General features: G+C 50.6%; 9 protein-coding genes across 9 annotated transcripts; 6 read left to right on the top strand and 3 right to left on the bottom strand.

Annotated features, from left to right (window-relative positions):
• Positions 1-1654: 1654 nt before the first annotated feature.
• PV10_06789 (uncharacterized protein) lies at positions 1655-3067 on the bottom strand (the record flags this gene model as incomplete). The annotated part of the gene is made up of 4 exons (XM_016371618.1): positions 1655-1720; positions 1782-1804; positions 1854-2224; positions 2424-3067. 4 exons carry the CDS (start codon positions 3065-3067, stop codon positions 1655-1657), a joined length of 1104 nt encoding a protein of 367 aa, XP_016223911.1.
• A 1562-nt stretch (positions 3068-4629) lies between these two features.
• Positions 4630-6569, bottom strand: PV10_06788 (uncharacterized protein; the record flags this gene model as incomplete). The annotated part of the gene is made up of 4 exons (XM_016371617.1): positions 4630-5735; positions 5841-6043; positions 6160-6421; positions 6476-6569. 4 exons carry the CDS (start codon positions 6567-6569, stop codon positions 4630-4632), a joined length of 1665 nt encoding a protein of 554 aa, XP_016223910.1.
• A 2264-nt stretch (positions 6570-8833) lies between these two features.
• PV10_06787 (uncharacterized protein) lies at positions 8834-10348 on the top strand (the record flags this gene model as incomplete). Its single annotated transcript, XM_016371616.1, has 3 exons — positions 8834-9035; positions 9089-9245; positions 9295-10348. 3 exons carry the CDS (start codon positions 8834-8836, stop codon positions 10346-10348), a joined length of 1413 nt encoding a protein of 470 aa, XP_016223909.1.
• A 621-nt stretch (positions 10349-10969) lies between these two features.
• PV10_06786 (uncharacterized protein) lies at positions 10970-11472 on the top strand (the record flags this gene model as incomplete). The annotated part of the gene is made up of 2 exons (XM_016371615.1): positions 10970-11197; positions 11284-11472. The coding sequence occupies 2 exons, from the start codon at positions 10970-10972 to the stop codon at positions 11470-11472; spliced, it is 417 nt and encodes a 138-aa protein (XP_016223908.1).
• Positions 11473-12151: 679 nt separating this feature from the next.
• PV10_06785 (uncharacterized protein) lies at positions 12152-13175 on the top strand. The gene has a single exon (XM_016371614.1). It carries the CDS (start codon positions 12164-12166, stop codon positions 13082-13084), a length of 921 nt encoding a protein of 306 aa, XP_016223907.1. The 5' UTR covers positions 12152-12163; the 3' UTR covers positions 13085-13175.
• Positions 13176-13414: 239 nt separating this feature from the next.
• Positions 13415-16015, top strand: PV10_06784 (uncharacterized protein). Its single transcript, XM_016371613.1, has 3 exons — positions 13415-13927; positions 13982-14797; positions 15072-16015. Exons 1-3 carry the CDS (start codon positions 13872-13874, stop codon positions 15937-15939), a joined length of 1740 nt encoding a protein of 579 aa, XP_016223906.1. The 5' UTR covers positions 13415-13871; the 3' UTR covers positions 15940-16015.
• A 26-nt stretch (positions 16016-16041) lies between these two features.
• Positions 16042-19497, bottom strand: PV10_06783 (uncharacterized protein). Its single transcript, XM_016371612.1, has 3 exons — positions 18642-19497; positions 17789-18589; positions 16042-17736 (listed from the first exon to the last, which is right to left on the bottom strand). The coding sequence occupies exons 1-3, from the start codon at positions 19230-19232 to the stop codon at positions 16390-16392; spliced, it is 2739 nt and encodes a 912-aa protein (XP_016223905.1). The 5' UTR covers positions 19233-19497; the 3' UTR covers positions 16042-16389.
• An 802-nt stretch (positions 19498-20299) lies between these two features.
• PV10_06782 (uncharacterized protein) lies at positions 20300-22948 on the top strand. The gene has a single exon (XM_016371611.1). The coding sequence runs from the start codon at positions 20727-20729 to the stop codon at positions 22833-22835; it is 2109 nt and encodes a 702-aa protein (XP_016223904.1). The 5' UTR covers positions 20300-20726; the 3' UTR covers positions 22836-22948.
• An 829-nt stretch (positions 22949-23777) lies between these two features.
• On the top strand, positions 23778-26100 carry PV10_06781 (uncharacterized protein). The gene is made up of 4 exons (XM_016371610.1): positions 23778-24018; positions 24080-25575; positions 25632-25849; positions 25901-26100. The coding sequence occupies exons 1-4, from the start codon at positions 23981-23983 to the stop codon at positions 25910-25912; spliced, it is 1764 nt and encodes a 587-aa protein (XP_016223903.1). The 5' UTR covers positions 23778-23980; the 3' UTR covers positions 25913-26100.
• Positions 26101-26872: the final 772 nt, after the last annotated feature.

Below are 26872 nucleotides of genomic sequence, written 5' to 3'. Positions count from 1 at the left end.
GCAATGTCCCAGGCTGAGTCCAGTTTGGCTTTTCGCAAACATAATATCAATTGTTCAGCATCAGATACACATTCGTTTACAACTTCCATGTTTGGCGCCTCAATCGCGCAGCGCAGCATGAGAGTGGCCAAAATGCGCAATGGTACGGTTTCAGAAAAAAGCGCCCTTCAGCACACATAGGCAGCAGCGATGCTTACACGGTAGCCAAAACGCCCTAAAGTCCTGTCCTTGTAGATCTTGAGCAGAATCTAGCACGACCTGTGCTTGTGTGATGGCCTTCCCTTAGACGCCGCTTTAAGCTTCCCAGGTCTGGTACCAACTGATATCTGACTTTCAACAGGTCGAGGCCGAATGCATTGCATCGGTGTAAGAGAGTCGACTTCTAGAGTTGACACCTGTCTGATGACGGTGACATGAAACTTTTGAATTGTCACGAAGGTCCAAAAAATTGTAGCATTATTACTAGGAAAAGATCAAGCCAAAACGTTGTAACTAGTTTTGGCAGAAGACCGGACAATTTTAAGGCGGGAGGGGTCTTCCCAGAGATCTAGCAGCAGAAAACATCATTCTTCTTTAGGAAAGGAGGGATGCATTGCAAGCGATTTTCTAGAAGTACAGTACAAGGGCCGGTCCTTACGGATCTTTTTCGTGTTGGTCATTTTCTTTTGAATAACATGGAATGGCCAAAAGTGGTGCCACGCAACTTTGTGGAAAGACTCTGGCTTTGGGTATGCTGAATCTTGGATGTCATCCCTCTCGTCTGCGGAAGTTCCTCCAAACAACGGCGGTATGCTATAACCACTGGAGCCAAAATGTTACTGACTCGCCTACTTTCCATTTCACTCAGAGTAGTACCACCATGGTAAATCGTGAGAGGTATTTCAATGTGCCCTGTGGTGAGGCTGGCCCAACCACCAAGTCTACTCAGGACTGGTGTCGCATGGACGATGTTGCACGCGCGGGCCGCTCACTTAGCGGGTCTTGTCCAGTAGACAACGATTGCTTTTAGTAATTAGGACTACCATAGACTATCCCAAAACGAGGGCATGAAGATATGGAGAAATGGAGTGGCAATCCAGATTCTCCAACATGCATGGGAAACCACATGAAAAAAGGAGTAGCGTAGGGTGTGTTGAATGTCCATTTGAAGGAATGAAAAATATCGTGTTGGCATCGTTTATCAACATGTCATTATTTCGTCCTTGTTACCCATGTCAACCCGAACTCAACAGCAGTGACTCCGAACAGGCTCGGAGGCTTCTGATCGTTCATGCGTGAAGATGAAGTTGGTAGGCATCAGGTGTTGATAGTGTGGATATGGAAGGATTTCGCAAGTCTGAAATACTGCAATTGGATGAGACAGAAGTGCTGTGTTTGAATTCATGATAGGAGGCGCGGATGCCATGATAAGTCCAGGTGTTGATTGCCCAAGCCAGGGCAAATGAGTGCGAAAGGTTGAAGAAATGATGAAAGATGAAAGATCAAACAGAGATCTTTGACATGCGCCAGTTGATTGTTGGTCAAGTCACCGAAACATGTGCAGCTAAGCAATATGATATCCCAAAAAATGCTTCCCAAGCCAGTTGTTCCGTCCGATGCTATGCTACCGTCCGATGCTAGTGTCGTCATAAAGTTCGTAAATGCAGCGTAGGCTTCACGTGCTTTGGACCTTATCAGCCATCCAAGTCTTGCCGTTGGCCTCTTCTTCAACCGGGAAAACCTGGAAAATATGTAAGTCAAGGATGTAGGGGACATAAGTATGCTTGGATCGCATAACGTACTTCACGGAAATACTCTTCCAGACCTGGTCGAATTGTTAGTTGCGAAAGTTTAACTCGATCACAACCACGTACCTCTATACCCTTCCCATAATGAGCGAGCCTCGTCTGTCAGCTTGCCGAGTTTAGCTCCGCCCAACGAATTGGATCGACCATTAGGGGTTCTGCTCTGTGATTCGTGGCTGCTCGCACTGTTTTTCGGTCCAATGGTGTCGTTGCTTCCTTTGCGTCTGGCGTTGAAGGTGAACTCTGGTCCAGGAAAGTACGGTGCATTGTATTTGCCAAACAGTACTTCGAGTGTAGCGAGCTGTTGTCTATATCCCGATGGCACTGGGACCTTGATTTCGATTTTGGGGTCGAATACATAGTGGCAAGGCCGGCCGATAGCACGTTCAGCTGCCTTGCACACCTGGATCGGGGTTAAGTTTTCAAAGGCGAGCGCGATTCTGTAGAGGCAGAGATCAGCAAGATGCGGTTAGATGATTGTCAAAGGTCTTCGCCCGCATAAGGGCTTTGGGACAATTCATGGTCCGGAAGTAGATTCCGACAATGTGGGCATTTTCAATTTCGGGCAAGATCGGCACTGTAGATCTCGCAGCACCACACTAACAAAACGTGGCACATTAAAGATGAGGAAAAGCTTACCGATGCCCGTTCCATCGTTTTGGTCCATCTAAAAGAATCTGGAGAACGGCGGGACCAACGTCGTGCTCGGCGTCCAACCACGGCAGCTTGGTGTCTGGATGAAACGGTGCGCGCCACTCGATGCTGCCATCATCCTGGAAATCGAGGCAGAACAAAGGGTAGGGAAGGCTGGTGAAATTGTTGTTGTAGATGCCGGCATAAACAAAGGTCGCTGGAAGACCGAGTTGTCGAATGTAGTTCTCAACGGCGAATTTACAGGCCCACAAAGGTAATGTTGGCCAGTTGGGATTGTGGATGGAATGGTCCGGCATACTGCTGTAGATAAAATGTTGGACATTTCGTTTTTTGGCCGCGTTGGCCAGAGCCTTGCCAATCTTGATCTCATCGCCAGCTAGTGGGTTGGTGTTGATGAAGGCCACCTGGACGCCATCAAAGATGGTGTCTATCAATACCGGGTTGTCTAGGAGACTCCCCTCGAATAAAGTGACATTGGGCAAGTCGGCCAATTCTTCTGCCACCAAGCCCTCGGACGAGTAGACTTGGGCACGTACTGACCAACCCACTGCCGTCACCGTCCTAATGACGGATGCTGCCTGACGACCAGTAGCATTGACAAGCGCGATGGTCTTTTTGCTGTCTGGCATAGGACAAGAACCTGCCTGGAGGCCTCAGACAATACGGGAAATGTGGTAAAGGAGTATTCCAAATCAAAGAGCATCGAAATGAGGCACAATGCGGAGTAGAGAACTTTTCTAAAGTTTTGTAAGAGTTTCTAAGAACCCGATAGAAGGAAGAGCGACAAAGACGAAAGCAGAAAGATTAGACGGAGGGAGTATCACACCATGGAGAGTCGAAGACTCAAGTGTTGGGAGCCTCCCGAAAAATGAATGACATATCGGTCAGGGCTTCCATAATGGGAGAGCAAGTCAAATGGATTTTGTGCCGTAATCTGGGTCCATCATTTGTGAGGACCCTTGGCTGCGCAAATTCTGCAGAGGATTCTGGTCAAGGTTCTGGTGACCGCCAAACCTGATGCAGTCTATTCTTTACGTAACCAAAGTTGGTCGTAGTGGCGGGGTGCTGAGACCACCGAGCACGACATTCTGAGGGCATGAAAAGGAGCGCACGCGCGGTGTGACGGCTTCCAACTCGATCCATTAAACAGTAGACCCTCTCTCAAATCAGCCAGGGTGTTTGTTGCACAACATCCCTAGAGGGGTTGTCGACGCCTTGTCTACCCCTCAACCCCGAACTGTCCACCATGCACGAAATCGCTGGGCACCCACGGCACCCTTTTAGGCATCCGCTGACAACGCGCTCTTGATCTCTCGCTGAATGCGGGGTGATGGTCTGGGAAAGGTGGGGGGAGAGAGGTCACCACATGGTCGGCACAAGGGGCCTCTGTGTCACAGAAGATGTGACAGCAAGACTTGCAGGAGGTCATTGTCTTTCACAAGGTGCCTGATGTGTGAGTTGGGGATATTATTGAACAGTACTCCGTAGTGATGCAAGGCAAAGTCTGATGTCCACTCTCAAGTTGGATCCGCCGAAGTCGCCGTCGCTGGTAGGCCTCGATGAGGATTGATGGAGCGCGACTGGATGGGGTATTGGTTGTCGGTAATTGGAGAATAAGCGTCAAGGCGCTTGGCTCGGGAACGGAGGCCATTCGCTCCAGTCAAGGTCACTAAAATCATGGGCATCTCCGCGGCGTTGTCCACCGACAATTTGGGCAGGTTGCGGTCTCTTCCAGGCGCCGCCTCGGGCCCGAGGGCCGGTTAATAAGTAAGAATGAGTCAGGGCGGCCACTGATGACCACCAATGAGCCCAACTATACCTTGTTCATTTGCTGGATCAAACATTTCACACGCCGTGGCTCCTCCAGGGTGAGTCTAGGCCATTCGTATAACCTCCTTTACACTGTCAGGCACTCCTGGACTTGCCTCGAGTTTCGCACGGGTATGGGAGCTAGAGGGCTAGCCAGTCGACGTGTTTCGACGTCTTGACGTGTCGCCTGGTCTAGACGATGCGAACTACTGGTCAAGGTCAGTGCAGGGCCAGGCATGGGACCAGGCTAATGGGGGTGTTCGAGTGCTAAGAAGAAGGTCGACACGAGGCACTACTCGCCTCCCCGTGCGTAATTGCTTGGTGTAAACACTTCTGGGTCTTTGCTGATCAACGTCATGTGATGGGCTGGAGCGGACATTTCCTAGGGCTCTTCGAAGCCTGCAGCGGCCCACACATCAGGCCTTTGCCCGGCATGCAGCCTTGCCGTGTCAAGCTCTTCGGCATGTAAATGCGCTCCAGCCTGACGCAGCAACATGACATGTGGCAACAATCCAGCATTGGCTGCGAGAAACAGCGGCGTTCGTCCAGAGCCTGTGTGGTTGCGTAGATGGACAGAAGCACCAAGACCTAGCAAATACCGCAAAATCTGCAGGCTTGGGCCTGTCGCAGCGAGGTGGATCGGCGTGTTGCCTGAATAATCAGGTCGGTTGATGAGCTGACTGTCGGAACGCAGCGACTCCTTGACCTTTTCGATATCTCCACTGGCAATGGCGTAGGCGACTGCGGTCAATTGCGTGATGGGAGAGGAGAGCTCTCCTGTCGGATGACTGAAGATGGTGCCGGAGCTCTCGGTGAGTTCACCGCGAATGGAAATCGCCATATCTCTGGCAACACTCTCAGGCGTCGCTCCGGGGAGTGCAAGAAGATAGGATAATTTTGTGAGAGCGGCTTCAGTGGTCATGTCTCCTCCAGCAACTACACCTGCCCTCCCGAGAACCATGCCAGGGGCATACAAGGGGTTGACGCCTCCAGTCAGACATTGTGTAACATTGACGATGACAATGCCCCGCTGCACAGCATCCGCGATGACCTGGGTCAGTTTGTTGTCATGTCCACTAGGGGCGTTTCCCGCCCCAAACGTTTCCAAGACGAGTCCTCGCAGTCCCTCGGTGCGCAGCACTGCTTCCACCATTTTAGGCTTGATTCCTGGGAATATGCGCAAGCAAGCGACATAGTGAATATGAAGATCTTGCAGAACGCTGAATGGTTGGAGAATGGTTGGTCTAGTCACCATATTCCAAGCGACATGAGTGTCCACGGCGGTCATTCTAGCCAGAGGGGGAAGATTTGGCGACGCAAAGGCATCGAACGAGCTGGCCGAGATTTTGGTAGTTCTGTTTCCACGAAAGAGGGTCGAGTTGAAGCATAGAGAGACCTCGGGGATCATAAAGTGGCCGGCAATATCGAGAGAATCGAGGAGATTCTCAAGAGCGTCATTCTTTCTTTCGGCGAATGGCACCTGCGAACCTGTTCCGCATTAGTCGTGTTCTCCTACTTGGCCAGAACCAGTCAACATAGCAGGGCAACTGGGATGAGAAAAAGAGTCTGTTGGGAATTGCAAGATGCGCATACCTGTCAGGATGACTGGTTTCCCGAGATTCTGGAACATGAAACTCAGAGCCGAGCAAGTATAGGCCAAACTATCTGTACCGTGAAGGACAACGAAGCCATCAAACAGCCTGTAGTTCCGATAAATTGTTTGTGCAATTTCTGCCCAGCCCTTGCTGTCGATAGAGGATGAATCGAGTAAGGTTTCAAATTCTAGAACTGCATATCTGTTTGCCTGTCGTTAGATTGGCCAGCAGAGAAGGAATGGGTACGGGGGGGTTCAGGGAGAAAGTAGTTTCATCACCAGGACTGAAGTATTCGCATCATCAGACTATTTACTGACCTCACGCGTTTACCGTAAACGCTGGTAGGGGTCCTGAGGCTTTGCAATTCGCCCAGTCCATCCGGGCCATCGTGGAACCTCACTTCGATGGGATCGTGACTTTCTCCGTCATTGAATTCAGGCCGGGGAGCCATGCACCGCTCAAGGAAATTCCGAGCTGGGACCAAGCCTTCGGGGGATTTTTGCATGCATATAGTACCACCAGTCATGACGATCAGCACCCGCGCTTCGGGTGTGTGTCCCGTAGATATTCGAGTGATCCCTATAGCCATGTTAGCGACTTTCAAGAGTAAGAGGGCTTGAGGGAGAGACCAACGCCGCATGAGAGGACTGGTTGGTTCTGAATAGATATCTCCATCACTGTGAGAAGCATTGCCAGCGATTGACGCAGAGGGCCGGCCAGCAGCCATGATGTCTACCTTGCGAGTTGGAATTGCACTGTGGGACAAGTTGAGATGATAAGAAATACGAGAGAGAGGGGAGTTTTCAACAAAAGGAAATCACCGCCGATGTCACCGTTAGAGTGGATGCATGTTGGTGCTGAGAGGGAAAAAATTGATCAGCTGCAGACGAATGGTACCTGAAGACAAGTGGCGAGGAAAGTTTGTAAGTTACTAGGTAAGTACCTACCTACCTTACCTAAGGTAGTTCAGGAACCTCGTCAAGGCCCCAGCTGCGTCGCATTGAGGGGTTCTGTTACATTCCTTACAAGAAATCATTTCGACAACATAACTTGATCGTCCAACATATCTTTCCCGTGGTGAGGGAACTTCTTGTTCTAGTTCTTATCAGCTTGTGGGAGATGTGCGAAAGAGTCGAGGCCTGCGTGATAAAGTCATATCGCACCCTGGCATGGCGTCTAAGTTACGAGAGGGCGAGAGGGGCCGAGGGCCCTCGGGCTCCCCACGTCAACTCTCAGACGCCTAAGCTTTAGTAGCTTGTGAGCGCCTGGGAGGTGTGCGGCCAACCTTAAGGAGCTCTATACCCCGCGACTTGGTGTTTAGGTAGATAATCCCTATAAATACCACGGTACCTAGGTCCTCACCTAGGCAACATCAGGCCAATCTCTTAACTAATGACAACCATTATTTGTTGGAGCAACCTGTCCAATTTTTGCCTAGTTGCAGATATCAGCAGATACCTATTGTGACGTCCCCTCCTCTTCTTCTCAATGAGGAGGCACGCTGGGTTGGTAAAGATGATCCAGATCCACGCGTCCATTCCAGCATGGCACAGATGCAATCACTTGTAATGTCTAGTGTTCGACATACAGAACCACGCGGAGAATGCCGTGCAAAGAGCTGGCTATAGAGAACATTTCTCAAAGTTGGCAGCTCCACGGAAGCGCTTGATTCTGGTGAACAGAGAAACGCGCTCCAATGATGTTGTTGACGCAATGATTGAACACTTCCGGAGATTGGTCCACGGGAACGTACAGCACCATGACAAAGAACAGCCCTCTACACGTGATACAAGGTTCAAAGTGACTGGAGATGGACCATCCAGAAGCAAGGCAATCAGCAGATATTCCGATTTCATCGGGGCGTTCAACCGTGGTTCATCGCTACCTGCAGAACTGCTCACCTCCTCAAGCCAAGGTTCTAAACAAGGGCACAAACGGAAGTGCGTCGCCCATACTGAATGGAAAGATGGAGTTTGGTGCATCATTGCTGCTGAGCAGGGGAATCAATGCCAGGCATAAATGACCACTGTGTCCCGCCAGATGAATGCAGGTAATGTTTTCTTTCCCACGCCGCAGCCGGAAATGGACTTGAGTTTTGCAGATGCTCTCCTCATGTTCCGTGTTGTCTGTATCTTATCTCTTCCCTTGTTGTGAAGCCGTCGAGGAAGCGAGTTGTTTGTCAAGGGGCGAGGCGGAGGTCAGAGCTTGCCCGATAGCCGTTAGAAAGCCCCAGGAGCGAGAGTAACAGAGCAATCGAGCAGCCTTCGAAGAAAAGAGCAGGGTCGGTCAAGTTGACACCGGTTGGAGAGTTGTGGGAGTGACCTGGAGTCCACGTCAATATTGCCTCTGTGTGAATCATACAGTGACAAGACTGTCACAGGGACAAAGATACCACGCCAAACCCCAAGCCAGAACGAAGCCTGCAGCAAAAAGAGACCGTCGCTGTTGATATTGACCTAAATTGCAGTCATCTTCATTGCCTTCACTTTCTGCCTCACCCACCAAAGGCAAAAAGCACGCCACAATCTCGGCCTCAAGTCTCAGTCTCGAGGGCTGACACGCGTGGACTAGAGACGCGCCTTCTGTCTTCCGTTCTCCTTCCTCCTTCTCCCTCTCCCTCTCCCTCTCACCACTCACCAAACCTCCATCTTTAGTCTCGCCCGTTCGTTGTCATCTCTTGACAACTGCAAACTCCATTTTCAGTCATCGTTTTATTCCTCCTTGACAGCCAACTTCTACACTCCTTTAGCCACTCACTCTTTCTTGGTCTGAGACCATCACCTGCACTTTCGTTTATCCACCCTACCAACCTCGACACTGTCAGTCAGCACCGATTGTCGATCCCCAGCGTCCAACCCTCCCACAATCCTCCCTCTTTCTCGAATTTCTACACCACACTAAGATCAATCACGATCTCGCCACAGCATTCTAGCTCCGCTATCTCGACCACTACATCTCTTCTCTCTCTCACCTGACTCCTTTCCATAAAACATGGCGTCCCTGAACGTCCGTCTAAAACTTCACCATTGCCATCCTTTCAACATTGTTCTCGTCCTCGTCCTCCTCCATCTCTCCCCTTGCCACGCTTTCTGGCGCCACCTTTGCTTTGGAGAGTTGGGCACTGCACGTGTCGATCCCATCAGATCTCCTGGCTCTCCTTCCCAGCATGCACATGTTCTCTTCGGCGCTTCTAGTAGGTGTTCTTACATTGTTCCCACCGCACCAGCATGACTGACCGAGGAATAGATATTGGACTGGATCCATCGATCGAAGACCTCCTGAAATCAAATTGTACCAGCTGCTCCATCCTTCAAGACAAGTCCAACTACTGGGTTCCACGTTTGTATTTTGAACATGCCAATGGCACCTTCCAGCAGGTCGCTACGTCGGGCGGAATGACTGTGTAAGTCTTGCCAGCTCTCTTTCCTCAACGGCAAATCTGACCAGACCAGCTATTATTTCACCGAGGGTCAAAATACTACCGCATTCCCAATCAATTTCCGCATGATCACGGGCGATTCAACGAAGAGAACCTTTTACGGATCCCAGCCCCCCCACCCCATGGCTGAGTGGGATCAATTCGACAAGACACAACCTGCAATCATGGAGAAAGCCATCGGGTTCAACTGCCTGCATTATGGAAAATCTGCCAACGAAGGTGCGTTAGAACACCAAGGTTTGCGAGACAAGGCATTTATCGATGCAAACTGTCCCGATGGAATTCGAGCCGAACTCATGTTTCCTTCATGTTGGGATGGGGTGAACCTTGACAGTGACTCTCATTCAAGCCATGTGGCATATCCTGATGCAATGAAGTATGGCACTTGTCCAGACGGCTATCCTGTTCGTCTACCCACGCTTTTCTACGAAACCATCTATGCCGTTGCCGATTACAAAGGCTGCGAGGGCCAATTTGTCTTTGCAAATGGCGACCCCACTGGTTATGGCTATCACGGAGATTTCATATGTGGCTGGGACGATGGTATCCTACAAGCGGCTATAGACAGCCCTGACTGCACCAAAACCTTGGAAAATGCTGGAAATGGGCTCCAAGAAGATTGCCCTATCTTCCACTTGCAAAACAGCTATAATGCTACCCAGTGCAAGATGGAAACTCCTGAAATTCTCGAGAACGAGGGGGTCAATCTGGTCAACCGTCTGCCCGGTAATGTCCAGGTTCAGGCTGGACCTGAACCGGCAACGATTCGTCCTTCAGATGCCCCTGCCTCAGCATCGAGTGTTGTCACGGCTGCGTCAGAAAGCCTCGATTTATCCTCTGGCTATGCGACTACTACCGGGCCCGCTTTAGCCACGAATGAACCTATCTCGCCAGGTGCAAACTTCCACACTACCACCAGTGTCTACACCAAAGATGGCGTGGAAGTCCACATGATCTTGGTACAAGAGGTGTTGACGGTCACTGCAAGCGAACCTGCGCCAGCAGCCTCATATCATAAGCGGCATCACCATCACAATGGCCGCCAAGGACGACATGGTCAGTTTTGACGAGGTCGCAACCAAGGACCGCAGGGACAGCCTCTAAAGATGACTTGGCATATTGGTAGTTGACGACCCCAAATGTGTCTTGGACACCATGGTCACGTGAAGAAACGAGTTTTCGCATGACACAGAGCCTGGAGCTCTACGACATTGACGATTGTACTGAATATTTGAATGAAATGGGAAATCTGGGAGCTGGCTGGGACTGACTCATGATTGCACCAGAACTAACCATCGGACATGCTGTGAGTTGTGGAATGAAGCTGACGACACTTGAATGATTTGAGAGGCCTGTGACTACCATTACAGTACTTTGTAGACTGACTCGAGGGACATCATGTTAGTGGGCAAAGAACTCTGGAAATCACTAGGTCTGATGTCGAGGGGAGTGCTGGAATGGACTGTGACAGGTCACGTGACAACGTGTAAATCCCGCACTTGCCAGATTCCCCTAACTCCACTAGAAAGGGAAGGCGCATCCCGTCTCATCCCACGAACCATCTCTGACTTGACTTCATGAGCCATCCGCCACATTCGTCAACCATTCTTGAAAACTCGTACTTGGGGTCAACTGGTCGGCAACATCCAGGACAGACTTGATTCTTCCAGAAATAGAAATCCAACTTCATGTCGGCCAAGAAAGATGCGGCGGCGATCATTGCATCGGCATCGCGCCACCGAGCACCGCCGCCCACATCCTACCATGACCATCCGGCCAAAGATCTCTGGTGCGAGATGCAATGGACAAACCTGAGTATGCAAGCCAAAATCCTCGAGCTGCCAGAGCTGCCCTACTTTGACCAAGACACCATGCTGCTGTCCAAGGAGGTCAACCACAAGCTATGGGATCAGCTGGTATGAGAGTAGCCCGCCCTTTGAGTTTGATATCAGGTCACGTTTCTATGATTTACGCAGTTGATACTGATGGTCCTCTCGCTTAGCAACGGCTGTTTGACTACCTTGGGCCGAAGAAAGCCGTAAAAGCCACCCCCGTCATGGCAGACAAAGGCGTTGTTAAGTGGCATTCCTTTCTGAACGATGATCGAGGCGAGGAGGCAGAGGTCTACAATTCCATCGTGGACAAGTTCATGAGTGGCGCCAAAGGCCGCGGCGAGTATTGGAAGGAATAATTTCCCCCTTTTTATCCCGGCACCTACCCCTCCCTTTATTTTGAGGGTGCAGCATGGACACTTGTTCCTTGGCAAAGCCGAGGATTAGTGCTGCCATTATGATGATGATGACGATGGGCATTGTGGAGTACTCTGTGGCAGCCAGCAGTCGAGCGTTCATGGTGGAAGTGGGAGAATATCTCTCTCATGCAAGCGACTCAACGACCTTTGTCACCCTGTAGTCAGCTCGGACGTCGCCAAACCTGATTGAATGCTCCCTGGAGAATCGATTTTACTACTGGCAAGGAAAATAGGATAAACTACGACAGCGGACGATATAGCGGACGATATTTTGACAATTAACAATCATTAGACTCTCAGTTAGAATGACTTCTAGCTCTTGAATTGCTTCCTTGTTGTTGACAGTATGTCGTTGAGACCATACGAATCTCGCATAACTGTCTGCGGACTTCAAGTGGAAGCATCAGGCACAACTAGACACTGGGTATCGATTGATAGAAATATGGGTAAAGACTAAAGCCTCGTTTGCAATGCATTGATTTACCCCCAATGAATGTCCAGAGCCTCTTCAGTGCTCAAAGACCACCTGTTGGCCATTTGTAGAAGGTTTCCCGAGTCATCCAAGGTCATGTGTTTCTCGTGCATCTCAAGTCATCCTGCGTTCAATTTGCATGGGTATAACAGAATCCTCATGCCTCCTGACGATGGCACAGTCCTTGACAACGCAGCACTAGCCGATGAGCTTGAAGCTTTGAACTCCATATACGAGTCCGACACACTAACTGTGAGGGATCATCGTTCAGACGTGGCCACTTCAATCCTGCGACTCCCCGAACTACCTTTTTCGTTCCTCGTTTCATTCCCTCGAGACTATCCTGATGTCCCGCCGGTCATTATTGGGACAGAATCCACCGGCGGTAGTGGCAAAGGAGAAGGGGAGATAGCGGTGAACATTCTACGAGACGTACTGGGAAGAACTTGGGTCCCCGGGCAAGTCTGCTTATTTGACTTGGTTGAGGAGACTGGGCCACTGTTGCAACAGCAACACGGACAACACATCCATGGCGCGACTGAAGATAACACCCAGGATGCTTCGGATAGGTCGGCGGTCCCCGGTCACGATGAGAGACATGAGTCTGATCTGACTCCTGATGCAGCATCTTTAATGGATCCCCCTCCCTGGACGATGTCAGACCCCATGGTGGTCAGCAAGTCGACTTTTGTTGCTCGAGTCTGCCGTGTGTCGTCATTGGATGAGGCGCAGAACTCCATCTCGCACCTCCTATCAACCAACAAGAAAGTAGCGACTGCGACACATAATATTCAAGCCTGGCGCATTCAGCATGCCAATTCCTCAAGTGGTCTTACAAGCACGATCCAAGACTGCGACGATGATGGTGAGACGGCAGCAGGAGGGAGATTATTACATCTTCTCCAGCTCATGGATGTCTGGAATGTCGTGGTGGTTGTAACTCGGTGGTATGGAGGGGTGAAATTAGGGCCCGACCGTTTTCGACTGATCAATTCAGTTGCACGAGAAGCTCTAGTGAAAGGGGGGTTTGTAAAAGAAGAAGGAGACAAGCCCAAGGGCAAAGGGAAGAATAAGAAGTGAATCGGATCTCGTTGAGAGCATTAGCAATGTGTCTCAAAAAGGTCTGAAGCTGGCCTTATACATAAATCATATACTTGATGTTGGTCCTGAAGCACACCCGCCCCAATGACTCGTGAAGGCAAAAGTGGAACCTCTCAGCTTGCACGTGCGAGCCATGTGACGAAATGCAGCCACAACTTGTCTAATGCCCCACTCTGCCCACGTGGAGGCTCTATCATTCGTCAATGCCCCAAGCACCCCTCATTCCTCCCCACTAGCCACAAACCGGTTTTTGATATTCCGATCATGCTTGAACCATCCACCTCAACGCTTGTTGGTGTTCTTGTGGCCCTTCTCCCTTCCATAATCCTTGTCGAATCCTTGTTCAATCAGTACGCAATCTTCGTCTATGCTGGAAGCTCGACTGCACCCAGCCACTCACAATGCTCCATTCTCTCGGCTAGCTAGGAGATCGACTGGTTTGATCGCATGCATCTGACGTCGCCATTCATGGGACTGGGAATTTCCTACGTCGCGACATCTGCCTATCCCCAGGTACAGGGGACAGGACTATTCGACATGTAACTCTAACCAGCCATTTCCTGATGTTTCCTCCCGAATTCCTCCTCTTGGCCACCTTGTCGCATTCTGTTTTCTCTTCGCAAACTCCTCTTGTATCGTTATTTCCCTTCCTATTTCTTGTGGATATCCTTTCTGCGGTCTTCTGCCGCCACTTGCCTCCTCGCGTTATTGCTGTGCTTATTGTGTCTGCAAGCGAAGCTTGTAGTACATAGAGCCTGAAAAAGAAATGGATAATGAAAATGAGCAAAATCGATTGCAGAAAAAAGAGAAAGCACTCCATGAGTAATTTCTCTATCATCCTCACGCACTGGGTGTTGGAACTGACCTAACAATTAGACTTCTCACCTCCTCACTGGTCGACATGTACATCGGCCCAGAGTCCACGCACTGGACCATCCATGAACGACTCTTGACCTACCACTCCCCAATCTTGGCGTCAACGTTCTATGGTGACGATGACAAGGAGCCCTCCGGCCTTCAGAAACGCGGAAACAAATCTTATGGCCTACCAGAAGAAGACGATCTCACATTCGAGCTCTTTGTCAGCTGGCTGTACTCTCGCACCCTTCAACCGCCCAAGGTTGAAAAAGACATTGGCCCTCTCCTTGACCTATATCTTCTATCGGAAAAGCTCCAAATTGAAAAGCTCAGCCTTGAGATAGTCGAGCTCGTGCGCGAGCACTACCACTCAACTTCCACATATCCTGGTCTCCGTCGCGTACAGTATATCTACGCAGAGACGGACGAGGACAATGCGATGCGTGAGATGATGGTCTCTTCGATTGCGCGCCAGTTGACGACAGGTGACAAGATCCCCTTACATTGGGCGACGGCGCTCAAGAGAAACGGTCAACTTGCAGTCGACATAATTCGCTCCATCCAGCAGTGGCATATCGAGGAGAGGAGCATCCCTGATGTCAGAGATGGCAGTCAGGCTAGAGGTCGCACTTCCAATGGAGGAGCTTTTAGTGCCGTGGTCCGCGAAAGTGATTCACTCGATACCACCACAGCCGAAACCATCGATACCAACTTGGGCGTGGAGAGTGTCCAGAGCGCTGAAGGCATCAATGCAAGAGAGCAAGACAATGAATCACAGTCTGAAGGCGCAAACGATGAAGTCGAGGATGAGCAGGCCAAGAGTTCCGATGAAGAGTAAGTCGACTTCTTCATTCAACGCACGCCAGTCAAGAAAATGCCAGTCACGCATTCTCACGTTTGCTTTTCTACACTTTATTTGATATTCTTGTGGATTAATACTGCAAAGTCCAAAAATGAGGCATACGTTGGGGCTGGCAGTCACGAAAAGCAGGCTCCATTGTATGAACCTTCAAATTCCACGAGGCATTTTCTTCTTCCATTCTGAACTCTCAATTTCCTTGCTATGAGATCTGAAGCTGAGTTGGCACCTGTCATTCGCCTTGTGTAGGAGACATACGAATAGTAGAAACGGAGCTCCGATATTGTCCCGATCCAAGAGTTCGCGGATTAAATTGCCTGACAGTCTGCACCAATTGCGCCCATATATGGAATCACCAAGCAAGGAAGATGAGTATGAAGAGGGCCATGATGATGATGATGACGACGACAAGGAGGAGGAGGGGAAAGAAGAGTACAAAAAGGAGGCTTCAAGTCTGCTCACCAGTACGGACATGAATTCGTGCTCTACGGTATTACCACCGCCAACCAGCAACGTTCTCAATCATACCAACTCAGACCTTGACTATAACTCTGCTACTGGCACTGATACCAACATCTACCAAGCTAACGGAACCGCTCGGCCATCTACTACCCTAGACATGTCTAGGACGAACCAGAAGCCAGATTCCCTCTCCAATTCCAAGTTCAACAAATCCCCGACTTGGACATCCCATGCCACAGGAAAGAAGCGTGATCGGAGCCGTGATTCCAAATCTCCATCTTCAACGACGATGTCTCGACTGCTAGCACGAGCACCTCGGCCAGAATTCCTGTTTCTTGCCGCTGCATGGCTGGTGTATTTTGTGTACGCGATCGCCGCGCTGGGGTTGTTTGAGAAGGGTTTGTCATTGGGGTTGGGCATGCGAGAAGTCCCAAAACGTTTACTGGGTAGCGACGGTATCAGCACCAGTGATCTCGGTCTTACTACTCGTGCGGCGGGCTGGTTTGGCAGCATCTTCCACCGTGACAGGCCCGTAATGGGGTTAGGGCGTGGTCAATCTGATTATGGCACCAGTAACTGGTTTGCCAATTGGGCCAGTAGTACTAGTCCACGGGTTCGGGGATTGGCTCATAGAGGTGCTGGCAGGTGGTCCTAGTAGTACAATGTGAGCGATATCGATAGTCTCACACCAACCGTTTTCTCATCGCGTCACAATCACAATCACAATTCATGTCCTCGAAGCAAACAAACCCAATGATTACTTTGTAGAAATTTTTATCATTGTAGAAATTAAATTGAATCCTAATTCGTCTCGGCCGTTGGCTCACCACCCGCTATGCATTTTTCTCCAGTCATGACACAAACTGTGATGCTTGCTCGACTTATTGGATCTTTCGTTATAATAAAACGTTCACCCTTGTAGATACACAGAATTGTGTCACTGAAACTTGGTATGGGTCGTAAATCAGACAACAGGATCTGTCGGCGAGTTGACGGCGTCCAATCGTGTCAATTCTGGTAAGACGAGTGTGTGTCCACGCTATCGACAGAGGTTGGACAAGGTCATCAATCGGTGGCGGTGGCAAACAAAGGACGGTTCTGGCCATCATGCCGTAATCCTCTGGTAGAATAACAAATATGCGACCTTGTTGTCCTTGATCGAGTACTTGGGGTTTGGGGTTTGTTTGCCCGATGAGTCCTTGGCTGGAGTCGACGACCCATTGACGATGGCGCTCATTGTCGACTTGGATCGTGAATGTCCATTGACCTGGCTCCAGACTCTCTCCGTCCCTTCCTCCTCTTCACCATCATTGTCGATCTGTTCGAACCGATTACCGGTAGCATTATGTCGTTCCAGAGCAGCTGCTAGGACCTTGGGATCCTCTTCGCTACCTCCTTCGGCCACATCGTCGCTACGAATTCGTCGGATCAATGTATCGTCAATGCGGATCCATTCACGGTCGTCTTGTCGGCGGATATCAACGGTATAGTGACCTCCGTTGGCATTCTTGCCGTGGTGGTAAATGACGGCAGTGAGCCGGTATTTTGGAAGGCCTCCATGAGCGGCATATTTGTTCCGCGTCTTTAGAGGGAAGACTTCCCTAGGAAGCTCCAGCTCCAGCGGGTAACCCACCTTCTTCCATATTTTCTCCGCACGTTTGGTTGTAGTGTCGTAGTGGAAGCGTTTGAGATGGAGAATCAAAACGGGAGGAAGAGTCTCGATAAAGACCTGTTTGGTGGCGGTGGTCTTCTGTCCTCTTGAGGTAGAAAAGTCGCCCTGCATACTCTCCGGGCGAGTCAGTCCTTTGAGGGCGTCGACGATGTTATGAACCGACGGGGCGCCGATATCAAGTTGAAGGGGTGAGTATGGTTCCAAGGTTACCGACAATTTGTTGCCAGACACCTTGAGCTCCGACCGGAGCTTGCCACCAAAGATACTGGTCACTGGGGACTCGGTGACGATACCACCTGATGACCGAGTGACGGCCGGCTTCTGCTTATGGCCAACCTCCATCCAACCGGTCTCATTGTCGACATTTTCAGAATAGTTGGAGACACTTCCGGCGGGGGTCGAGCGTTCGGTGGACGACAATGTGGTGGCTTTCATGGCACGCGCACACTCTTCGTGCAATTCTTCTAGTAGAAAGCCTAGAAACTCTTGGGCGTCTTGTTGATGACCTCGGCGCATTTCTCTAAACCTGGGGAGGTCCTTGATTGCGGAGTAGACGTATTCTGGGATAAAAGAATCACCATATTTTTCAAAGTCTTCCGGCTTTAGTCTTAGACGCAGCTGCTCTACGGTTTTGGCGGACGCAATGACGGGGTACTCTTGAACAAAAAGGATGATGGCATCCACCAGAGGCGTGTCGCTTTTGAAGGTGTGGGCGGCACGTTGAGCGACTTTGGTGAGAAAATCGTAAAAAGGGATGGAGAAGACGAGGGCTTGCAACACCTGAAGGGGAAATGGTTAGCTGAGAGAGATTGAGACGGGAAATTATGCATACCGAGTTCATATAGCACATGTTGCCAGTGTTGACCAGCCCTCGAGGCTTCAGGAAAGAAAGCTTGCTAGGGACTTCGGTGGTGCTTGTGTTGACATCGTTGAGAACATCGGAAAGAGATTCTGATTTTCCCAGGCCAAGATTGTCGGCGGTCAGACTCGAAGGAGCCCCAGTGGCTGAAGAGGAAGAAGTCTCGTTGGCTCTGAAGAGGTTGGCCCAGGATTTGGGGGCAACAGGAACGGGTGCTGAAAGAGGCTCGCTCACAAGTTCAGAAGCGGAGCCAGCAGTAGTAATGGCTGGGTGACCGTCTGTGGCCGTGGCTCCTTCTGACAGTCTGGAAGAATCAGAAACCACGGAATCACGGTGGGGCTTTCGTGTGGCCGTTGGGCTCGAAGGGAGAATGGGAACAGCGGGGATGACCGGACCGGCAGGACGCGCCTTTGGCTGAGTTGGAGTCTGTTGAGCTTTGGCTGTGGATGTTGGAACAGCGGACAAAGGGGTCGTCGGCTGAGTCGAGACGGTGTCGGAAGGAGCATCTGAAGGGAATGGTGTAGACGCCTCGATGGCGTAGATATCTTGGCCAGACGTATCGCTGAGATGTGTGTCTTGGGGGAGTGCGTCTTGTTGATCGGACTGCTGATCTGACTGCTGATCTATATTGCTTTCGTCTGCGTCGTCGATGGACGGTGATTCTGGAAGAGGATATACGACAGGCTGAGAGGCAAGCAAAGAGCGCGGAACACGTCTTCTGCATTTAGCTGCTCGAGGGGGGAAGGGTTCGTTCTCGACAGATAGCCAGGGGATCTGTGCAGTTGTTAGTGTTTTGCATCATTTTCGAGATGTCGAGGGAGTTTACCGGTGGTTGGAATGGCTCACGAGGGCTCTCCACCAGGGGAATTGGTGACTGTTGAGGCGAGGGAGAGATGGACACCACGGGAGACGCCGACTCCTTTCTAGTATTGATTGTGCTCGCAGTACTCAATGGGGGAGAGGGAGGAGCTTGGCCCATTGATGAATTTGGAGCAGGGACGTTTCGTGGCGGTGGCAGCGGCTGTTGATGTGACGTGGGACGAGAGAGATGTGAGGGTTGAGGTGACGGATGAGGTTGATGAGCTTGTTGCGAGTTGACAATGAGTGGGCCCTGGTGGTGGGGGGGATATGGTTGAGGGGGAACAGGGTGTTGAGGATAATAAGGAGGGCGTTGTGTATGCATAGGATGGATGGGATGTTGCTGCTGCTGGTATGGAGGGTACCAAGGCTGAGGTTGGTAGTGAGGTTGATAATGGGTGTACGGGGCCATGTGTTGAGGGTAGAACTGTGGTTGATACATAGGGTGTGGCCTCATGGGGGAGTTCATATTCTGGTACTGAGGATCATGGCGGCGACCAGGCGGAGGAGGCTGCATGGGCAACTGGTGTTGCCCGTATGGATGGTGGTTTTGTTGCATGATGAAGATGGCTTCAGGGCTTCTTTCGAAAGGACATTGTGGTGGAAGGCAGATCGCGCGTTGGGGTAGGTGCGACCGTGGACGCCGTCAAGAGATGGAACACGGTGTCAGAGCATCAGAGCATCAGAACTCAGAGGCAGGCCATGCTGGAGCTTTTATCTCCAATGATGAAGATTTGATGCTGGCCGCGATGGTGGAGGAGGATGTCGAGGTAAACGAGGTTGACGGTGGAGGTGTTGATCGATGACGGATTCAAGTCGAGTCGGGTGCGGCCAGGGGAAAAAGTCGAAGTTGAGTGGGAAATCAGTGGTTTGTGACCTGCAGTGCAGCGCAGTGCCGGGACCTAGTGTGGAATTTTTGTCGCTTGAGGTTAGTCCAACTTTAGGCGGCAAATTCGAGTTGCCTCTCTTAGGCTTTGTGTGCCGCCAACTAGATTTGGGATTTAGATGCCAACTGTGCGTAATCTCTGATGATGGTTTTCTAGGTGGAGGCCAGAGTTAGTGCATGCCTGGCCAGGAGCAATGTGATATCCAGATAATGGCCTCTGAATTAATGCTGAAGTTGATGAAGTCAAGGTACGATAATATGATGGCAACAATTTTGATGAACCTCAAGTGGTTTAGCAACCATTTGCGGAGTAATGGATGAATGATGGAGTGCAGGGGAAGCGGCAGCATCAGGCGGCTGAGAGGAGACGGGGGCGGATGCAAGAATGGCCTAACAAAAGCACCTAATTAAGTCAAGCAAACCCAGTAGACCAGAGCTTGACGAGTGGGTGGAAGCCGAACCAACCTTACCACGGTTCCCTTAGGTACCTAGAGTACGGAGGAGTACACCCAGGGCAACCACTGCTGACATCCTCATGCTGTCTTACATCTATGGCCGGATACTCCGCTGTAATATCATCCCACCAAACTCCCTCGCAGGTCTCCTTCCCCCCAATTTCAAGTTGCAACGCCACGCGATTGGGCAGATTCATGCATCGAGTGAATCATGATGACTGTTCAGGGCAGCCACGGCATCTCAGATAGTGGAAAGAGAGTACAGAGGCAAGAGGTTCATTAATTGGGGTTGGTAGTCATACTCATTGGACTGCACTTTACTGAAATCTCCTCTCGCTGCCCTGGATTCCATCCGCAGTCACCAACGGGTATTGTGATTGGGGTTTCTAAGCGTGGCAAAGAGATGCAACTGGTTCCCCTCCATTATTAGGTACTTGTCACTGCATCATCTCGTCCCCTGCCATGGACTTCTACTAGACTCGGTCCTCTTTTCTTACCTCTGCACAACCTCTCTCGCTCTCTTCGCCATCCACCCGTTCGCTGAGGCGTTCGTGGTTATGCAATTACCATCGTTGTCCGTCTCCTGACACCTGTTCTTCAGTCCCTCTCATCCCCATCATCGCCCCGGTCGAGGACTCTGGTGACTTGATTGTCGACTGGACGAGACACGCCTCTCCTCGACGTCCTCTCCCCCCACCTCCCATTTGCAGCAATGTCCTCCAGCGCCACCTCGAACCCTACCGCCTCCAAGTTATATCCTCCGTCTGTCTCATCAAGTTATTTTCAGTCTTCCTCTCAGACCTCTCAAGACTCCTCGAAACGAAGCAATAGCTCCAGTGGTGGTCCAGGTCTTGCAATCCCCACGCGTCAAGTCGCCCAACCACGTGGAACCCAGACCCTGAGAAAGCAGCACAAGGGCCAGAAAAAACCACGTCTATTCGATGAAGATTCCATGGCCGAAGCTACAGCAATGAGGTCCATTAACAGTCGCAAAGGCCAAACCTCCATCACTCACCTCATGAACTTTTCCCTTCCCCCGCGTCCAAACAACCACTATCAGCATCACTTCAACAATCATAGACACCAAAGACGAAACCCCACCTGGGGCTTGGGTTCCGGTTATCATGCGGTTGACAAGGCACGTTATGTCCATGCCAACTACCGCTTCATTGTCCGCCCGGATCGAGAATACCATGCTCAAACCACCGATGCCGACATCTACGTTAGCTGGGATGCCATATTGCAGGTCCTCGCGTCCGCCGATACCCAAGCAGCCAGTTGCCCTATATGCCTATCCACCCCTGTCGCTCCGCGCATGGCAAAATGCGGTCATATCTTTTGCTTGCCTTGCCTAATCCGCTATATGCATTCAACAGAAGATACCAATCCAGCTCCTGACAAAAGACCTCGGTGGAAAAAATGTCCCATCTGTGAGGACAGTATTTACATCTCCGATGCTCGACCAGTCAGGTGGTTTTCCGGCCAAGACGCCAGTTTGTTGAGAGAGGGCGGAGACGTATTGCTCAAATTGTTACGACGCCATCCTGGAACCACCTTGGCTCTTCCTCGCGACACCGCTGATAGTTTCGGCCACCCTGACGACATACCATGGTTCCACGTCGCCGAGATTATGGACTACGCCCGATTCATGAAAGGTTCTGAGGAATATATGCATGCACAGTACGATCGAGAGATTCATGCCCTGCAGATTCAAGAACAAGAAGACGCCCTCATGTTTGACGATGACAACACTTGGACCCAAAAGGCCATTATTTCCATCAACGATGCCAAACAGAGGCTGGCTGGACTGGGCAACCCCCCTCTCCCATCTAGCACCGACGTCAAGCCTTCCGTTGCACAAGTACCCGAGTCGTGGGAAACAGCGAGCCAAGATGGTGGGTCTACCCTTACATCTGCGATACACCAACTTTCGATCAGTGGGGATAGCACTTCACGCAAGCCTCAATCCAAGTTGGACACAAACTCGGCCAGATCGCCGACACATCCCTTCTACTTTTATCATTCACTTCCCAACTTTTTCCTCTCCCCTTTGGACATTCGCATACTGAAGACGGCTTTTGGCGACTTTTCGGCATTTCCCTCGACCATCTTGCCGCGGGTCGAGCACATTTCAACCGGACACATAGTGGACGAAGACCTCAGGAAACGAGCCAAGTACATGGCCCACTTACCATATGGTTGCGAAGTCACTTTTCTCGAATGCGACTGGACCGATATCATCAGCCCGGTAATCTTAGACCAATTCCGAGAAGACATTGCTCGACGGAGAAAAAGAAATCACGACAAGGAGGCTCGCGAAGAAAGGGATCGACTCCGAGCAGAGAAGAGAGAAGAGGACGAGAGATGGTCGTCCGCGAGACGAAGGAGGTCGATCTCGGTGCCCGAAAGCTTTAACGAATCAGATTTCAGACCTCTAATCGACCACGACACTCATGCTAACTCATCTCCGGGAGAGTCGGCCCTTGGATCGACTCCGCCATGGAACACCAGGACACACTCATCATTTGCAACCTTGACGACTCCTGGTACAAGCCCTGATGCTGCCCGCACTGTCTGGGGCACAGCGGCAGTGGGACCTACCTCACCAATCCTTGTTGCTCCCCCAGAACCCGTTCGGGATGATGGATGGCTTCAAGGCTGGGAGAAAGATTTGCTGGACGGCGCCGATGCAGTCGCCATGGTTGAAGCAAGTTTAGAAGGTGAGAGCAGCACGCAGACGCGCCCAGCGGCAGCGACTCAAAAGAAAGGCAAGAAAAAGAAGATTACGTTGATGTCGACCAACAATCGGCGCGGTGCATGATGACACGTGAGATGATGTATATGGATTGATGGTTGTTACTATATCAGACAAGACAGAGTCCCACGTTAGCGACATTTCTAGTTGAATCAAGCAGATATCGAATAGTCCCAGCGTGCTGCATTCAATTCTTGAGTCCTTCTCAATTGTCAGAGACTTTGATATACAGATTCGTTGTACGCCCCAGGAAATGGCCGTATTGCCATTGCGCTGTAGTGGATTTGGTCGGGGTTAATAGCCAGAGTCAATTCTCAATGTCATCGAGGTGACATGAAGGTTGAGTCTCTGGCCATGAATGCAAAGTAACAAAAGTCCTGTAGTATTGATCGGCTTTCGGCCGACGACAGGATCGCATATGTGCCTTATCTTACAAATGTGCGATTCCCATGGGCACTGTCATTTCCTTTACGGGTAGGGCGATGGATGGTCAAGTGGCAAAGGCTGAAATACGGCCTGAGGCTCGGACGAAAGTGTACCTGCGGGCCAATGTTGGACTTGATTTGCTCTTATACTTATAGTACCGAGAAACAAGCTACCATCATTCAAATGGTACACAGAATGGGACAGAGAGAAAGGTGATGGCTATTGAAAGAGACATGATTGAGCTTGCGTAGGAGGAATGAACATCTTCTATCATGTGTATACCTTGTCTACCTTTGCAGGACGGACTCTTGAGAAAGGGGGAACAATAGGACGGAAGGCTGAGGCGAGGAAGAGCCAGTCACATGACGGCTGAGTAAAGCAGCGGCATTTGAGGGCCTGCACAATTTTATAAACTGTACACGCTGTTGGTCGCACCTGCACTTCGCAGTCACACAGTTTATTTCCAACAATGATCCACCGTAGTAAACCCCCAGTGCCCGCCTCAACACGTGCTCGGCTAATTCTTGTTATGATTACTCTGTATTTTGATGGGATGATCGTCTCCAATCTCTTTTTCTAATTCCGTGTCGCGCCACTCCTAAACCCCATTTTCACTATCATTGCCATCTGTGCTTCCACGTTGTCTACGTCTACACCTTTGGACGTATGGTGTGCGTGCATATGCTGTGCGCGTTGTCCTTCCTTTCGCCATTTCCATTCGCTCAGTCTCTTATCATTCGCTCATTATTCAGTCCTCTTCACATGCCCATAGAATCATTATCGTCATGACGGTCACGCGAACTCAGGCGGGTAAAACCCCCAAGTAAGTTTGCTTCCTGGGATTTGTTTACTTGAAATCACCTTCCTGTACTAATATGTCCCAGAAAGACTTCACACCCTGGTTATGTTGAAACCCCTGGAACCTATCGAAAATCACGCTCACGCAAGTCCTTGGCTGTAACAAGTGAACTTTCTGACACCCACGATTCTTCCACCGGTATCGAGGACGAAATCCCCATTGCTCGACGGAAAAAGTACAGCCAAGTATATAACGAAACCAACGGCACAGCGTCCAAGATGAACGGACATGCAAATGGGCACCTTGATACCTCCTCGAATGGCCACATCAATGGCAAGCTAAACGGACATCTGAACGGCACTATCAGTCCCACCATCAAGCAAGAACCTGAAGAAAACTCGTTGCAGTCTGCGGCAGTCGCTGCTCCTTCTGCCGCCCGCCCGCAGATCATTGATGGATGGGTAGTGGGCACGGATCCAAAAGTTGACACTTCGGGCCACTTTGAATTTGGAGGTGATCTCGGTGTCATCGCCATGATGATCGGCTTCCCTCTGCTCATGTACTATATGTGGATTGGCGCCACCTACTATAATGGTCAGTTTCCCTTCCCCAGGGAACAAGAGTCGGTTTCAGAGTTCCTGAAGGGCTTGGGCAGGATGGCATACCACGGTGCATGGCCATCTGCCAAAGCCTGGGCCATGTATTGGACCTTTTTCATCTTTGAAGCAGCCTGTTACTGCTTATTGCCGGGCATCTGGGCCAAAGGCAGACCTCTTGCCCATGAAAATGGCCTGAGGCTGGATTACTACTGCTCAGGGTCGTGGTCCTGGTGGACTACCATCATCGTCGCCCTCGTGCTGCACTTCACCGGCGTCTTCAAGCTCTACCAGATCATTGACGAATTTGGCCCTCTCATGTCCGTTGCCATTCTCTCCGGCTTCATAGTCTCCATCCTTGCATACACTTCGGCCATTTATCGCGGCAAACAACATCGAATGTCTGGTCATGTTCCCTACGATTTCTTCATGGGCGCCGAGCTCAACCCTCGCATGCTCGGCATCCTTGACTTCAAGATGTTTTTCGAAGTCCGGCTCCCATGGTACATTCTCTTCCTCATCACCATGGGAACTGCTGCCCGACAGTATGAGAACTATGGCTATGTCTCTGGGGAGGTTGGTCTTCTCCTCCTTGCCCACTTCCTCTACGCCAATGCCTGTAGCAAGGGAGAAGAGTGTATCATTCCCACCTGGGACATTTACTACGAGAAATGGGGATTCATGCTCATCTTCTGGAATCTGGCTGGCGTTCCCTTGACTTATTGTCATTGTACCATTTACTTGGCAAACCACGCTCCTAGCACTTATTGTTGGAACAAGTATGCTCTCGCCGTCCTCTACGTCGCCTATATCTTTGTCTACTGGGTGTGGGACACTACCAACAGTCAAAAGAACCGCTTCCGAGCCAAGGACTCTGGTGGTGTCATTACTCGGAAAGCCTTTCCTCAACTTCCTTGGCAGACGGTGGAAAATCCCAAGATCATTCGTAGCGAGGACGGCCATACCATTCTCGCTGATGGCTGGTGTAAGTACCTCGATCAGCCTCCGAACCAACTTGACCGTTTTCTAATACTCTTTTAGATGGTTATGCCCGCAAGATTCACTACACGTGTGATCTGTTCTTTGCATTGTCTTGGGGTGCCGTGACAGGCCTCAGTTCACCATTTCCGTGGTTCTATCCCATCTTCTTCTCCTGCATGATTGTTCATCGGGCCATTCGAGACATTCAGCGGTGCCGCAAGAAGTATGGCAAGGCCTGGGAGGAGTACGAGAAGCAGGTTCCCTATTTATTCATTCCCGTAAGTCCCAGCCTAGACATCCATTGGCGTTTGTTACTGACAAATGGCTAGTACGTTTTTTAAAATTTTGTAATAATGCCTTGGAGAGATCGTCTTCCACCTCGTTTTCTCCAACTTTCTAATGATAGATGGATATTCCTACTGCATTCTGCAGATCTAAACTGCACCAAAAGTTGAACTGTTGTAACAATACAGAGACATTCAGCCTTCGAGTCATCGAATACGCCGTGACTGTGACTGTGACTTTGACTGGTCTTTTTGACTAGCAGTGAATTCGTCAGAGTGAAGTTTCTCTCTGCGCCTTAGGCAACACATCCTCTCTGACTCTTCCTTCGATGTCTTCCTGACGTGTACCTCCCGGGTTTACGAGTCCAGTTCACGTCTCCCAACGGGTTCATCCCCAACCCTCGTCACTTCATTGTCTCTCTCTCTCCCTCATTTCTCACACTCGCCCACTCTTGGACCTCTTTGACGACGTTCGGCCTAATCATCTTGGATTCCATTTTCACCTCTAGGTACGTGCTAGTCTATGGACACCGTTCGCCAGTCTTCGTTTTCAGGTCTCGGTTGGTTGCCTTTTCTGAGATCATCCTCGACCAAACATTTTCCCAACGCTGATGACACTTTTGCGGCTTTACTGACCCTGTCTTCCCACAGTTTCTACGACCAATTTCTCCAGGCTGGCAAGCAGTCCGTCGCCCATCTCTCTCCGATCCTGACCGACATCCTCCTTCCTAGGTCAGACACCTTTTCCTCGGATCCAACAGTGCCATCGCTCCTATCGCTGTCCCACACAGAGCCTCTCACCACCTTTTACGTCGTTCTCCCTTACCTATCGACCGGGTGTCACGCTTGTTGGCGTCTCCGACTCAGTCAGCCGAAGGCATTGATGTCTAATCAGAAAATCCATTTGAACAGGCCCAGTGTTATGCAGTTGGAGATCCAAACTGAAAAGATCAACTACGTGCATTTCAATAAGGCATAAAACTTTCCTGGGACCTTATCGTCAGCTCCACCTCAATC

This window comes from Exophiala mesophila, assembly GCF_000836275.1.
Source record: "Exophiala mesophila strain CBS 40295 unplaced genomic scaffold supercont1.4, whole genome shotgun sequence".
In the NCBI taxonomy this organism is placed as follows: Eukaryota; Fungi; Ascomycota; class Eurotiomycetes; order Chaetothyriales; family Herpotrichiellaceae; genus Exophiala; species Exophiala mesophila.
The sequence above is the reverse complement of the archived record's forward strand: the minus strand, read 5'-3'. Positions and strand labels throughout refer to the sequence as shown.

Bases quoted from the DNA above. Each gene is read 5' to 3' on its own strand.
- PV10_06781 (XM_016371610.1), top strand. From the start codon at position 23,981: ATGACGGTCACGCGAACTCAGGCGGGTAAAACCCCCAA. The intron at 24,019-24,079 runs GTAAGTTTGCTT...AATATGTCCCAG, and splicing joins CAGGCGGGTAAAACCCCCAA to AAAGACTTCACACCCTGGTT. The intron at 25,576-25,631 runs GTAAGTACCTCG...ATACTCTTTTAG, and splicing joins CATTCTCGCTGATGGCTGGT to ATGGTTATGCCCGCAAGATT.
- PV10_06783 (XM_016371612.1), bottom strand. From the start codon at position 19,232: ATGCAACAAAACCACCATCCATACGGGCAACACCAGTTGCCCATGCAG. The intron at 18,590-18,641 runs GTAAACTCCCTC...ACAACTGCACAG, and splicing joins GTGAGCCATTCCAACCACCG to ATCCCCTGGCTATCTGTCGA. The intron at 17,737-17,788 runs GTATGCATAATT...TTTCCCCTTCAG, and splicing joins ACATGTGCTATATGAACTCG to GTGTTGCAAGCCCTCGTCTT.
- PV10_06784 (XM_016371613.1), top strand. From the start codon at position 13,872: ATGGATAATGAAAATGAGCAAAATCGATTGCAGAAAAAAGAGAAAGCA. The intron at 13,928-13,981 runs GTAATTTCTCTA...CCTAACAATTAG, and splicing joins AAAGAGAAAGCACTCCATGA to ACTTCTCACCTCCTCACTGG. The intron at 14,798-15,071 runs GTAAGTCGACTT...CGCCTTGTGTAG, and splicing joins GCCAAGAGTTCCGATGAAGA to GAGACATACGAATAGTAGAA.
- PV10_06785 (XM_016371614.1), top strand. From the start codon at position 12,164: ATGCCTCCTGACGATGGCACAGTCCTTGACAACGCAGCACTAGCCGAT.
- PV10_06782 (XM_016371611.1), top strand. From the start codon at position 20,727: ATGTCCTCCAGCGCCACCTCGAACCCTACCGCCTCCAAGTTATATCCT.